Below are 13992 nucleotides of genomic sequence, written 5' to 3'. Positions count from 1 at the left end.
TAACAGCACATGTTTGTAGATATTTGACTTTCTCCAATGTCTGTCATTACAGCTGTAGTCAACTGTATTGCACCTGGGCTGGTGTCAGTCTAGGACCTTCTGATTGGAGTTGGAACAGGGAAGGTGATCTGGGTATCACCAGTACTGAATCCTATCCCATGTCATCTTCCACAGTAGCTCAACCAGGTGTAAGGAACCAAGCCCTGCTGCATTTCTGCTGAGTGCTTGGGAAAGAAGGACAGATACTTACTGTTACAGAGGAATTACCAGCAGGAAATAAGAATCTGTAAAACGCCCATCTCTTTGTGCCAGCCAGGAGTCGCCCCTGGTAGCGGTGTGGCCACCACCCTGAGTCTTGACAGCGGACAAGGCGGTAGCTCTATAGTCATCTCATCCTTGCTTCAGTGTTAAGTCTGTCAAGACTGTCACTTGTGGATAATAGATCTGTGGTATCCATGCTTGCACGTTAGGAAGTGGATTGACGTAAACTATAATTGTATTGATTACAGGCCATTTTACCAGCCTCTGAGTCTTTGTTGACTGGAGCTATTTAACAAATGGTATAATCATCAATAAACATTTCTCCTCATCTGCCTTGCACCTGCATTAGTCATTTCTCTTTGTCTCTTTGGACAAGATTTACGTGAAAATTTTAGTCTTGGGATGGTTTTAACTGAGTTTAGTAGACAGTTGTGCCAGGCTTTGCATATAAGTAAATTATTTTATCTGTTAAGGTGCTTCATTGCAATTGATTATGTCACCAGCTTTTCTATGTAAGTGTATTAATTATTGTATTTGCATACTAACTGGAAACTAGATTCTCTTCAGAATATCCCAAGTACTTAATACTTTCACATTAGGAAAAAAGAAATCTAAACTTACTACTGCTTGCCCTTTGTATAAGAAAGCCAAGAAGAAGAGCCTAAAGAAACACGTAGGTAAGGAATAAAATTGGCTGGTACCCAGACCTCATACAACAGTGTGGCTGCAATTTCTGTCTGTATTTAAATGCCTTTTCCCCCCTACTCTTATTTCAGTGACTTGATTATTTACTATGATTCAAATTTTCTTTCAATGCTTTTGTGCCCAGGGCGCTGATATTTTATTTCTAATGAAGAAGTCACTGTACATAAATCAGTTTAACATCTCCGTTCAGAAGATATGATAACACCTGTGAATTGATACCTGTCAAAATAGCTAATTCTGGCTAAAGACTGGTACTGTTTAGACTAATGAACCATGAAGATCTTCATGCACTTAATCTGCCAATGTCACTATTATTAATTTATGTAAAGAGATTGTGGATTGCTGTGTGTCTTCCCAAGCATCCATGTTTTCTTTGGGTTTCTGTTTTAGTAGGTTTCCATGTGTCTGAGGCAAAACACTGAAGTTATATCAGAGCTTGGGTAGTGTTTTCAGAACAATTAATAGCCATGTTTTCAAAAGGACTTGGGGAGAAAAAATTAAAAAGATGTTTAGGCACCTTAAATACCTTGGAAAAGATCTGGCACTTTGGATATGAATGTCTGTTGACTTAGGAGCTTAATTGAAGTTGGTGCTTGAAAATCAAAAATTTTACATCACATCTCATGTACTTATGTGCTGTGAGGCTTTAATAATTTTGCAGCTGAAAAATACCATCTGGATTCCATTAAATGTAGTCTTATTTTACTACTTAGTGATCCTTAGCTGATCCTATAACTTTTTTTATTTCCCAAGATTTGAATATTTATTTTATAGCCTGAACTGGCACTAAACTACAGTGACCAGACATGCCCCATTTTATAGGATCGTCCCTTCTTTAAAATCAGGATCCAGTTTTTCTGATAAATGAAATATGGTTAATGACTTATCCTGTGTTTTGGCTTTAAGGTTAATATTTTAAAATATTCCTCATGATGCATCAAGCCAGTGCACTCAACTTTCAGTTTACCCAAGTGATAAATACTTTGGGGCATTAGCCCTCTTTTTGTTCTAAGGCAGCAGAGCTGCAATAGGTGAGTAGTGCTCATAGGTGCTCCAGTAAGCAATCCAGAGGGTAGTAAAAACCTTCTGGAGCTATGCTGATGCCTGTGCTGTTGCACACTGGTCTCTGTAATTACTGGTGATGATGATCAGAGCTTTCTATATTTTCTAGTATTAACTGGAGATAAATAAATGCGCAACAGGAGAACGCAAAAGAACTAGTGTCATGACTAAACTTGTAATAAAAAAACCTGAAGTGGTGAATGAAGGACTAGTTAAGCAAAACCAGGTATATTTGCTATCCTGGTAATTAAAACAAGTTATACCAGCATTTACCCACCTTTATTACGAACAAATTTCTAATGGTATTGGAACAAATGTTTTGGTTTGGGGTTTTTTTTTTGTAGTTAACGTTACATTTATTACTACTCAGGCGATGACTGCTTTTATAGTTGCAACACGCCTTGTGGCAAAACTTGCATCATGCAATAGAGACCATTTTTGCTAATTTAGAAGTTGATTATAAATGGAATGTAATTTTTTTTTTAAACTTGAAGTTGCTCTTCATTGAGGTCTGAACAGGTTTCTGTTCAGACACTGAATTACTTTCTAAATGGAAATGATGGAGTAAAGTGCTTCACTTTCCACTGTTGGTTTGGCTTTTCTGCTAAGCTCCAGACCTTATGGGTAACTTGTAACACTGCTGTATGGGTTGGTGATGAATGTTTAAATGCTAGTTTCAGTTTTATTAAATGACAATTCATCCTGGCCTTAGTCAGCACAGGTAAATGAAAGTGCCAGTTGACCTTTCTCTGCTGTGTGTTAATCTCCTAAACTAGTAGAACTCAGCATTTCTGCTGCAATGGACTGTATATCTTTGTGGATGCTTCCCATGGCATGGGTGGAGGAGTAGATCCTCAGCTATTGATGTATATGTCCTGAAAGCTTCAGCTTTATGGTGTATGCAGTAATTTCATCGCTGGTTTTGGAAGTGTTGGATGTTTGAACCCAAGCTTTAGGCAGGGCTCTATCTAGTAAACCTTTTCCCATGCTGTCAAAACTGTTTACTCATTTGTTCTGGTGGTGGAAATATTACTTGAGGTGTCCTGTCTGTAAATAGGGGCCCTGTGAATCTGTTCTTTACCTTTGCATTACAGTTACCGGTTGGCAGATATGGAGATTTGGAAGCGCTGGGTTCAGCTCCTGGGCAGCGCTTTGGGTACCTCTGTTTTAAACACGCATGCTCTTTCTGTATCTGTAATCTTGCCTATTTCTGAATTTATTCTGCTTCTGCTGCATTTTGAGAGTGTGAGAACTGAACGTATTACTCCAAGTGAAGGGGTATATGTGTGTATGTGTGTGTGTATATATATTTAATGATAAGACTAAAGCTAAATATTCTACCCATTCTGTAGATATCTTGACAAACTGAATAGTTTAACTTTTTTTGACCACGTGTGTTCAATGCACAGGTATATTTTCAGGAATGATGTACAAATGGTGCTGAATCGTTTCTCCTTTGCATCCCTCCACTCAGAATGTCTCTTCTCCCTGGGCAGATAATTTAGAAATCAGATCTGTACCTGAATATTTCAGCTTTCTTCTGCTGTGTGTTACTTTGCTTTTGTCAACATCTTCCTATTGTAACTGGGGGAATTAATTTAAGGTAATTGGTCCATTAAATGGTCTTTCATTTTTTTGCAAAAATAAAACTGGTTTAGGTAGCATCAAAAGTGAGCAGCGTTTGTGGACTAGGCTCTTCTGTGGCATTACCAGCAAGTTGTGGAGTTCAGCTACCAGAAATCAGCTTTTCTTGCTTGAAATTTCTTAATGGCTTTAGTATGAAATGTGTTTAAAGCTAAAGCCTTTGAAACAAACCAAAGGGCATTATGCATTCCAAGTAGTATACAAATAATATTGTGTATTTTAGCAAATTAGACTTTATTAGGTAAATATTGTATTGTTTCACCAGCTATCAGGCTAATAAATTATATCTGTAAATCGTTTCTGAATTGAGGAAGTTGCCGTTAGTTTGCAGTAACTTAAAAAGTTCAATCAGCGGTCATGTAAAAAGTCTTTGTAAATTTTGAATGTTATTTATTTACACTCAAGATGGTTTATTAAACTAGGATAGCCCTTAAAGAAATAGTAAGTATAACAGGTGTTTAACATGGCTAAATTTTTATTGTATCTCTGGTTTCATTTGACTATAAACTGTTTTGTTATAGGAACTGTAGAAACGAAGAGTGTGGCAGATGGAATTTCAGAGGACAGTGTTGCTAAACTGCAAGAGAAAGCTGAACCAGGACTTGCAGTAAAACAGAAAGGTAGGGAGAATAAAAACCTGACTGCCTTGGGAAGTCTAACTTGAGTGCTTTGGCGTTGAACTTGAATCCATGCAGCTAAATGATTTAAGGAGGGTGATTTACACTTAATCGAACTGCTGCCTTGTGTTTTAATCACATCGTGTGATTAATGTCCTGGTTTGAAAAATGTATGTTCCCTGATAAAACAGTTACTTTTATTTTCTCTTTCCTTAATTTTACAAAGTTTTCAAAGAGACCAGCACTTACAGTGTCCCAAGGAAAATACAGGGCTGCTGCGCCTGAATCCCTTGGTGACTTGTTCTATGTAAGAACTGAATCATTGCATGTTGCCTTTTTATACAAGTATTTGGAAGTCTCACTTAGTGTTTCCATTTTACAGGTTTTTAGAGGAAAATTCCATCTCTGCATTCTTATTTCTCCATATTTTTTTTTTCAAGTTGTGTATAGCTCCCAAGACATACGTTGTTAATGAGGTATTTGTATCCACCTATGGTATACATAGAGCCATAGAAGCAAAATGTAGCAGGAAGAACTGAGATTTAAGCAAAAAGCTGCGTTTTTGTTCTCTCCAGATCCAGATGCTTGACCTAGTTGGGAGAGTTGATACCATGTATGTGGGAGGTCAAAGGCTGTTTCCCAGTCCACCTGTGGCCTTCAGGGCCTCATAGCTGTGTCAGCCTAATGAAATGTAGATGGTTGGCCAAGACATTGTGTGACCTTACACAACTGGGAGAACTTCCACACTAATTCCTTTTAATCTTTTGGAGCTGTCTTGTCTGTTGGAATGTATCTGTTATGGAATATAACTTTATATTCCTCTATTTATAATTTGAATGTATGTAAGAGGAGTAACCCCAGGTTCATTATTGATTTGGATTGGATTCTCAGGTGGTATAAGAACCAAATACTATATTGACTGTTCTTTATTTTCAGGTTTATTCAATAAGATAGTATAACATAGTAGTATATTAATGAACCTTAATTTTCTGTAGGTTCTTATAGAGATGAAATCATCATTTGCACATTTAATAGCTTTCACAGTTGGAATGTGAAATCAATTATGACGGTTGATAAGAGCAGTCATTACAGATAACTAAGTTGGATGCTATTTGAAGTAATCATAAGACAGTGATCACCTGCCCCTTCTTGCTATGTTCTTGTGTCTTTAACTGCAAATGAAAGTTTCCAAAGGAAGAATCATTTATAGGATTTTAAAAACATTGTTTACTGGCTGAAATAAACTTATTTTCCTGGATCTTTTGGAGTATTATTTCTGCATTCTGCTTCAGTCTTATATTCTGTTTTTGAGCACTGAGGCTCTGAACCTTTCCATTGTGGGTTTTTTGGGTTTGTTTTAATATAAATGAGGATTTGTCAGCATATTAGTTATTCTCCCTTGGTGTCCTCCGTTAGGAATCCTCACTGGCTAGTTCATGGTAGCCTCTTAAATAAGAAGTATATGTTTAAAGCTTTCTGGCTAAAGGGTGTTTTGGCCTGCCTCAGCTGTTTGCTCCTACACCCCTGAAGTTACTTAGGTTTCACTTGCTTTAGAGATGTGCATATAAATGCACCCACTGTGGCAAGAAGGGAGGAACAGTTGGATTTCACAGTCACTCTATAAAAGTGTGGGCCTGCATGAGGCTTTTTCAGGAGCTGATGATTACGTAAGATTTTTCTGAACCATGTTATATTCCAAAACAAGCTTTTTGGGGAGTTTCAGTTTATCTTCTCACAGTTTTGGTAGTTATGTTGAGGTACACTTCTCTGGGAGGAGTAATGCCAGGCTCCTTTCTAAAGTTTATCTCAAAGTAACCTTAAGATGTTGTCACTCATTCAGTTGAGCCATCACAGCCACCTACCACCCATCCACAGAGAACTGGCATGTATGTAAAATATGAACGTCTTTTCCACCACAGGGTCTGGGAGGGCAGTGTCTTAAACCGAGTCGTGCTGATCCAGTTCTTCAGGCAGCGTGTGAATGCATGTGCTAACAGGAGGGAATGGGAAGTGTGAAGGCAGGAGTGCTTTTTTGGTAGCTGTGCCAGTTTACACTAGCAGAAGGGTTTAGGAAACTCTGCTTAGTTTGCCAGTGCCTGTTGAAGCATCCTAGAAATCACAGTCCTTACAAGATGCTTAGACACTGTCTTGTTTGCTTATGTAGCGGGCCCGTGATACCGTTTGGTTGGTTAATTGTGCATTAAGATTTATACTCCAGCTAACTGTAGTGGAATTAAATGGAAAGTAGGTGTTGAAACTGCTTGAAAATCACAGTTGCTGTCCTTCTGCAACTCCAAACCTACCTTTGGAGTAGGTTGGTTGGAGGGGAGCTGAAGATAGTTCTTTCACAAGGTTTTCAAAGGTTTAGGGGGTACTTGGGGCTGCTCAAAAAAGAAGTATTACATTCTATGAACTGCTTCGGAATTTCCTCTGGACCTTTAATTTTTATATTTGTGGACTGTGTAAACTTACTTTGAAGGGTGAGCAGTCCCTGTGCTTTCCTAGTTCAAAATAGATTGGCATGGCTTTGGCTCTCAAATCTGTTGTACAGATTGATACAATTCACCTTTTACACATCTCATTTAACTTTCAGGAGTGTCTACTCAGATATTCTATCACGACAAACATTTTGATCCTCCATTGTCTTTTGACTTTTAAAAAAAGTTTCATTTCTGATAAGTGTGTTCACCTTAGTGACCAGAACATTGATGTCGTTAGCACAGAAGTGCAATTTTGTTGGAAACGCTCCCTAATGTGTTTGTCCCTATTCTCCCAGCCCTAGTAGTAGTTCCCAAGCAAGAAGCTTGCTGTAGTTCTTGTGTGCTTCATGCCTAACTTGGTCAGATTCTTACTAAAGAATTTATTAACTTATCTGAAAAATCAATGGATTTGTTATCTCCAGGTGAATTTGCCAGTGACTCAGGAACATTATAGTGCCAAAAGACCAGCACTGAACATACCAATGATAGTTAAAAACTTCTAATAGAAAAACCAGTGCTTTTTTATAAATAAAGCACTTCTCTAGTTTAGTGCTTTTTTTCCTTCTATGCTATGTATTAAAGAATTTTTAAACAGTAACAAAGCATAACTTAGTTGTGTTTGAATGCTTTGAGTAGACTTTATCCAAGTAGTTTCTATTTAAAAGAATACCAAAAAGCCATCTATGAAAGTGCTTTGTCCTTTGGGTTAAGTGTTTTTTTAAAAAAAAAAAAAAGTTTATGAGCATTTTATGGGTTCTAACTTGCAAATAAGCAGAGACTGTGGGGAACTTTTTGCAATATATTACGGGTAGTTTTTGCAACAACCAGATTAATAAAACGTACATTTTCCATTTTCTTAATGTCAGTACATGACTTTGTTTCCCTCCTTCTATTACCTATTGCGTTTGTGGCTTCTGTTTATATTAAAAGTGAAAGCGATCCACAAAACCTTTCTTCAAATAACTGGATAATTGGGCCAGTAATAGACAGTGAATCTGGAAATCTCCTAGAAATCTGGTATATGTGAGGTCCCTGAAGCATCTTGGTTTGCTCTGTGCAGCTGTCACAGCACTGTGCTGTGATACAGTCACTGCTCTGTCTCCACTGGTGCTATGGGGCTGGGATAAACCAGGGACGTGAGATTTTAGAGATGCTCCAAAAGCTAAATTTCTTTAGCAGGCTGCCCTCCTTGCTTAATGGTAGCTGTTTCTGTGAAAACAAAAATAGTGGTTCTTGCAGGCATTGTTTCCTGGGAGCTGGGTGTATAGAGAAGCAAGGGAGGACCGTACATGCTTCCCACAAACCTGCAGAAACCTGCTGTGCCAAAGGTCAGTGATGGCTTTCCAGTATGAGAAGTGAAGCTGTGCTGTTAACAGACTGAACGTTAACACACAAAAAAATTAAAAATCCCAGATGTGCTCACGCCTCTTCCCAAGCCTGTCTGCATAAAGGCTGCCAAAGAGTTCTTTGTTCGGTCTGACTTACCCAGGCTACATGCGGTCACCAGTGGGCTGTCTCAGCTCCTGTGATTGCATGTGCAGGCTACAAGCAGAGCCTTTATGCAATATCAAATACTCTGTTAAGGAGCAGACCTCTGTTTTTTATTTCTCCATACTTTTGTGATCTCCATCATGTGGGAAAATGCCTTCTGCTGTGTGGAAGGGGAATTTTGAAATCCCTATCACATCCATTAGGCAGGGATGCTAAATTAGGTACCCAGGGAAGCGCAAGAAGCTCGTGGTACAGCCAGCAACAGAGCACAGCTTTCTGACTCAGGCCTGGCTTGGTCTTAACATAAGGACCACTCCAACTTGTGTCCCAACGACCATAGGATTGGCTGATGCATGGTGGTTGCTCCTGTACCAGTAAGACTGAGGGAAAACTTAACTGCTCAGTAGTTTTAGATGAGAAGATCCTACCTCTGAAATGGCTTTTCAGAGAATATGCACAAACCCATTAGGAAAGTGGAATGCAGTAGACTCTAGGAAAGAACTTGCATTTCTTTGCCTAAACTTGGGCTTGTAAAAGCCCAGCTGCCTTGGCCTTTTTTCTTTCAATGGTGCCATTTGTTGGTGGTTTCAGAGCAGAAGGACACTGAAGTGGACAATAGTGTTAGAGGAGTCCTTTACTGTGTGTGGCATTACATGGAAGAAATACTTACCAACAGATTGTTCATCTGAGCAAGCTTTCTAGATGGAATCCAGGAACATTGAAAGCTTTTTACCTCCCAAAATTATTAGTAGAAACACTAAAGCAGAAAGTGGTGAATGATGTCTATAATCCTGTGCAGTCAGATTGTCAAGGCAAAGATGTCATTTATCTTGTTCTGTGCGATTACAGAGAATGGTTTAACCTGAGCTTGGCAGGTGGGGGTTCATGCTGTTAACTGCACTGAACTGGTCAGAGTAACTTGGTTGGAAACCCATCAGCTGGGAAGGATTGGTTAAAGTGGTTCTGTGCGATTTAAATTTCAAATGGGGTCAGCCCTATGGAGAGCATAACTATGGTTGGATTACAGAAGAAGCCCTCATCCTTGAATTGTAGAATCCTCATTGTTGAAAGGGACGGACAGATGGAGGTCAGCCAGTCCAACCCCCTGTTCAAATCTGGGTCAACTAAGAATACCAGTAGAGGAAAATATGAAGTTAAGGTAAACAAAAGAAAGGTTTAAACAAAACCACAGCATAGAGAATATAGAGGGTTTTATTACAGCTTTTCCTCTTATGATTTTGTATAATGAGCAACTTGAAGTATTGCAAATGTTACCATGCAACTATGGAAGAATTGAGTGAGATGATGTCATTTTCACAGGAGAGAATTTCACAATATTAAGAAACAAATAAAAAATAAGGAAATCTTAAATGTTTTTTCAGCGTCCCTTTTGAATTATGAATGCTCAGAGATGTTTAAAAACTGGAAATTCACAAGATATTTAAGTTTATATAAGCTTATAGAACTTTATTTCTAATTTAAAAAGTTTGTCACGTGATGTATTTCATGAGCACACGTTCAAATATAGTGCTGATAAGATTAAAAGTACTGTTGTAAGAAAAGTTAAATTTGCCTTGCCAGCTAAGCCAAAATTGTATGTTTGTTTTGTTTAATAGAAGAAGTGGATAATATGGCTCCTGAAAAGCATGCAGTATCTGAAAATGGTGAAGTAACTAATGATCTTCCACCTCAGCCCATCCAAAGGTTTGTTTCTATGCTTTATTCTGTTTGAATTGAACTATGACATGTCTGGAGGTAATACAGTCAGTCCATTCGAAAACAGCAAGGAAGCTTGGAGCAGTATGTTTCTGCTAGTGGTACCGAATAATAAATATTATCCCACATATGGTTTGCCTTTATTCACTTTTATTTCCTTCTACAAAGAAAACTGTAACATTGTGAAGTGTTTTGGACTTATTTGCTTAATCCATAAAGTGCTTCGATGTAATGTTATTATAATATGAGGGATGTGTGGAGAGTCTAATGAGAAGAACATTGCATTACGTACATGCATTTCATAAGTACGTAAGGTGTTCATAAGTAACGTGTTATGGATAAGGTGATCTTGCCTTTTAAATCCCAATTTACTTTTTCTTTGCCCAGCAGAGGCTTGTGTAATTGTTTCACTTGCAAAAATCATTTTTTTCTGTTTACATTGCAGTGTATACTGTTAATGCTAAATTTGTTGTTAATGGTAAATAACTGTGCTGTATACAGGCTGCTTTTTTTAGTGAGACAAATCAAGAGGTGGTTTTACACAGAACCATAGGTTTTTTGGTTTTGGACACATTTTCTAGATTTTCCTAGACTCCTACTAGGATAGCAAGTATTGTGATATTGGATTGTATATTGGGGATGTTTTCAGTGTTGTTAGGCTTTGGCTAGTTTACTCAGCTCATGTGTGGGTACACATCTGTTCCTTTGGAGGATACGTGAGGCTTCCTTTGACAGTATAAATGAAAAAACCTCTTTGTTATTGCAGACGTATTCCTCGTCCTAGCAGTGCAAGACCAGCACCACCCCGAGTAAAACGTCAAGAAAGCGCAGAGGTCTTACTTCCAGAAAGGTAAGGAATATGGGAGATACAGAGCAGATGTTTCTAGCTCTTGTGCCACACTATTCTTGGATCTTCTGTGCCTTGCCTGCTGCTGAACAGCTTTAGGATGGATCACCTCACTGCTCCTTGTTTCAGACAGGAAAATTCAAGCCTGCTTTATTTGTTTTATTGTTTCTGCAAATCCAGTGCATTATCTAAATGTTGTGGTTGGTAGTCACATCTGGAAGTCCAAAAATATGATTTAATTTTTTTGCCTTTGGGAACTCTGAAACAGATAACCCTAGAATGTCAATCTAAACTACCGCTAGAAGAGAACTGTAAAACATGCAGTGAATATCCCATGTTCAAAAAAGGCCGAAACAGCCATTTGGAACTATGGACAAAATGGCTTGCTTGATCTCTGATAAGTGCCAGTCACCGAAGTAGTGTGTTTAGAAGGAAAATATACGTCCTTTTGCAAGAGAACGATGGCTAACTGTTTTCAGAGTTGGGCAGTGAATGGAAATGACAGAATTTGATGTGCTTTTAGTTGGTCGGTGCTGCTTTACTGTATGGGAGGAAAGGAGGGTACTGCTGTCTCTTCTATTCTGGATCGATCTTAATAAGTTTGGACAGATCTTAATAGGTTTTCGTTTTCATTGTGTCTTTTACAGGAGTGGTAGTGGTAAAACAGTCTCAAACGTGATCATAGACCAGCAGATTTCTGATGATGATGATGACCAGTTTGTGGTGGAGGCAGCAGTGCTGCCGCCAGAAATGCCAGATACAGAAATGGTCTGTTCATGTTGCAAATCATAGAACCTTTTTGCATACTTTGTTTGTAACTTAGTTGTTTAAGTAGCTTCTAGCTGAATATTTTTGAATAGTTGTATATTATAGCAATGCCAACTTTTTGCAACTAAAGCTGTCTTCCTGCATGTGTAGGAGCCAGAAGTGGAGCTGGTTGAGGATCAAAAGCATGGTATGTTTGCTTTTACATGAGTGTGTATATATATATATATGTAATAAAACCATGGCTTTAAACCAAATGCTGAACACTTAAAATGCTGAATAAAGCAGCAAAATACCTCCTGAGGGTAGGAGCTTGCAACTTTTGCAAGAAAAACAGAAATTATTTATCAAACACAGTCTTGTTTACTTGTGCAGCTAGATTTGCAACTGATGTTAACTACAGATTTTCTATGCATATTTAATGTCAGCAGCATTTAAAATTCTGCATAAAACTCATAAATTAATGTTTCTTACAGTGTCAGGTACAGTTTGTCTGCTCTGAGATATGAGATGGGATTGGCTGTTCAAGGCAAGTTACAAAAAAGCTTTTAGAAAAATTGATGGACCGGTTCTTAACAACATTTATGCTTACTTTTGACCTCAGATCTATTATTCAGGGGCTTCCATTATGGTTACACTGGATGTGATTTAGGCAGATATACTTATTTGCATCCAAAAATGTGTTGCAAAGGAATATATATCTATATACCTGTCGTGCAGTTCTTGAATTCTTCCAAAAGACGGGTGCAAAGGAAAAGCCTTTGTGTTAATACAGCTCAAGGACCCGGTTCTGTACCAAGGGTCATTCAGTAGATGATACTGATGATACAGTTTGCTTTAGAGGACATTGGAGAAAATAGATCAAATAACAAATACCTTGTATCTCAGTAATTAAAATACATAATAGAATGCTGTTCATGTTGCTCTAAAAATTAAGCAGTTGGCTTTGATTTTATTGTCTGAATGTTTAAAACAATATTTTAGTGCCAACCAATGCTGAGAAATATACTGATTTTTCAACAGGTGGGCTTGTAAAGAGAATCCTAGAAACAAAGAAAGATTATGAGGCATCACAGAAATCAGCAAAGACAACAGAGAGGGTAAGATGGTAATGGCCTTCAAAGAACTGTGAATATTAAATATAGTAATCGTGACCTTTTTCTCTGCCTTAAACGTTTTCTTTTTCCATTTATGATCAAGCTTTCCTCCTTGATGTGTTATGCTGCTTTTTTCCTCCGTTATTCTGTCAGATATTGTTACCTTCTCTGTGTAGCGCGCTCTCACCTTTAATTTTTGTGGTTTGGGGTTTTTTTCAGTATTTCAGTACAATTTTTCAGGGAGCCTTCTTTAGCCTATTCTTTTGTTTTCCAGAACAAAGTCTGCTGATTTCAGCCTTGCCCTAGATGTAGTAGGGCACACTGTGCATTTGTACAGCTGCACTATTATTGTTTCAATCTTACTTGTCCTCTGGGCATTTGAAGAGCAGTATCTATTGCCCAGCAGTCATTATCATTGTCTAAAAAAAAATGGGATCTCTGGTGCAGTTAACCATATAAAGTATTTTTGTTTCATGAAATGTTTCCCTAGTAATGTCCTAGCATACCCCAGCATTCAGGTCTGAATCTATGAAGTGATTTTATTTGATTTTTTTTCCACGATCAGTAGTTGGGAAAGGGAAAGTAGTTTTTGGTTTTGCTGAGTGGTTTTTTTGTTGTTTTTTGTTGTTTTGATCATTACAAAGGGTCTACAAAGGATCTAGCAGTGATCACAAACCAAAAGCAGAAGGTTGAACCCCCCTGATTTCAGTGTTAGAACTGGAGAGCTCTTGCTTTTTCAGCCTTGCAAAGCTCGCGTTACAGGAAGCAGCAAAAGACGAGCATTTAGATGGACTTTTCTGATCCATTGGCCTTTTGGAAAGTTTCTAAATCACTAAGCTAGTTTGATGTGCTGGTGAGAAGGCACCGAGGAGTGCATTGCAGAGTGCTGTTATAAAAATACAGACAGGTACGTAATGTTTTGGAAAGGCAAGTGCTTCTCATGAACTCTTAAATCTTCAATTCCAATCACATCTTCTCTCTTTTTTTTTTTTTTTTTTTTAATGTTAATTCAGTATTGTAGGTTTTTGCTACCTATATTCTTTTTCAGGAATGAGCTATAGTTTGGCATGCTGTTTTAAGATGCTGCAACTCAGACCTCAAGAGTCCAGCTTTTCACAGAGCATCAAGCTCTTTCAAATAGCCATCTGAAATCAGTAGTGACTTTTGAAGCTTTGACCACTTGACTGCCTCTTTTGGCTTTATCAGCTGTAGTAATTTGTCAATGAGTAATGATTTTATGATAGGTTATGAGCAAAGTGTACAGCAGAAAAAAATGCCTCTGAGGGACTAAAACCATGGTAGACAGT

General features: G+C 38.1%; 1 protein-coding gene across 5 annotated transcripts in view; it reads left to right on the top strand.

The window, feature by feature from the left end:
* TRAF3IP1 (TRAF3 interacting protein 1) overlaps positions 1-13992 on the top strand; it is a 45234-nt gene that overhangs the window by 18364 nt on the left and 12878 nt on the right. For 4 of the 5 annotated variants that reach the window (XM_052792403.1, XM_052792401.1, XM_052792404.1 and 1 more), the window contains 6 exons: positions 4194-4292; positions 9877-9964; positions 10743-10826; positions 11471-11591; positions 11742-11778; positions 12612-12688. In XM_052792403.1, coding sequence (XP_052648363.1) covers positions 4194-4292; positions 9877-9964; positions 10743-10826; positions 11471-11591; positions 11742-11778; positions 12612-12688 — 506 coding nt within the window. The remainder of the gene's footprint in view (positions 1-4193; positions 4293-9876; positions 9965-10742; positions 10827-11470; positions 11592-11741; positions 11779-12611; positions 12689-13992) is intronic. The other variant, XM_052792402.1, reaches the window with a different exon arrangement.

Source organism: Harpia harpyja, chromosome 7 (genome assembly GCF_026419915.1).
Source record: "Harpia harpyja isolate bHarHar1 chromosome 7, bHarHar1 primary haplotype, whole genome shotgun sequence".
In the NCBI taxonomy this organism is placed as follows: Eukaryota; Metazoa; Chordata; class Aves; order Accipitriformes; family Accipitridae; genus Harpia; species Harpia harpyja.
This window is presented reverse-complemented; position numbering and strand designations above follow the sequence as displayed.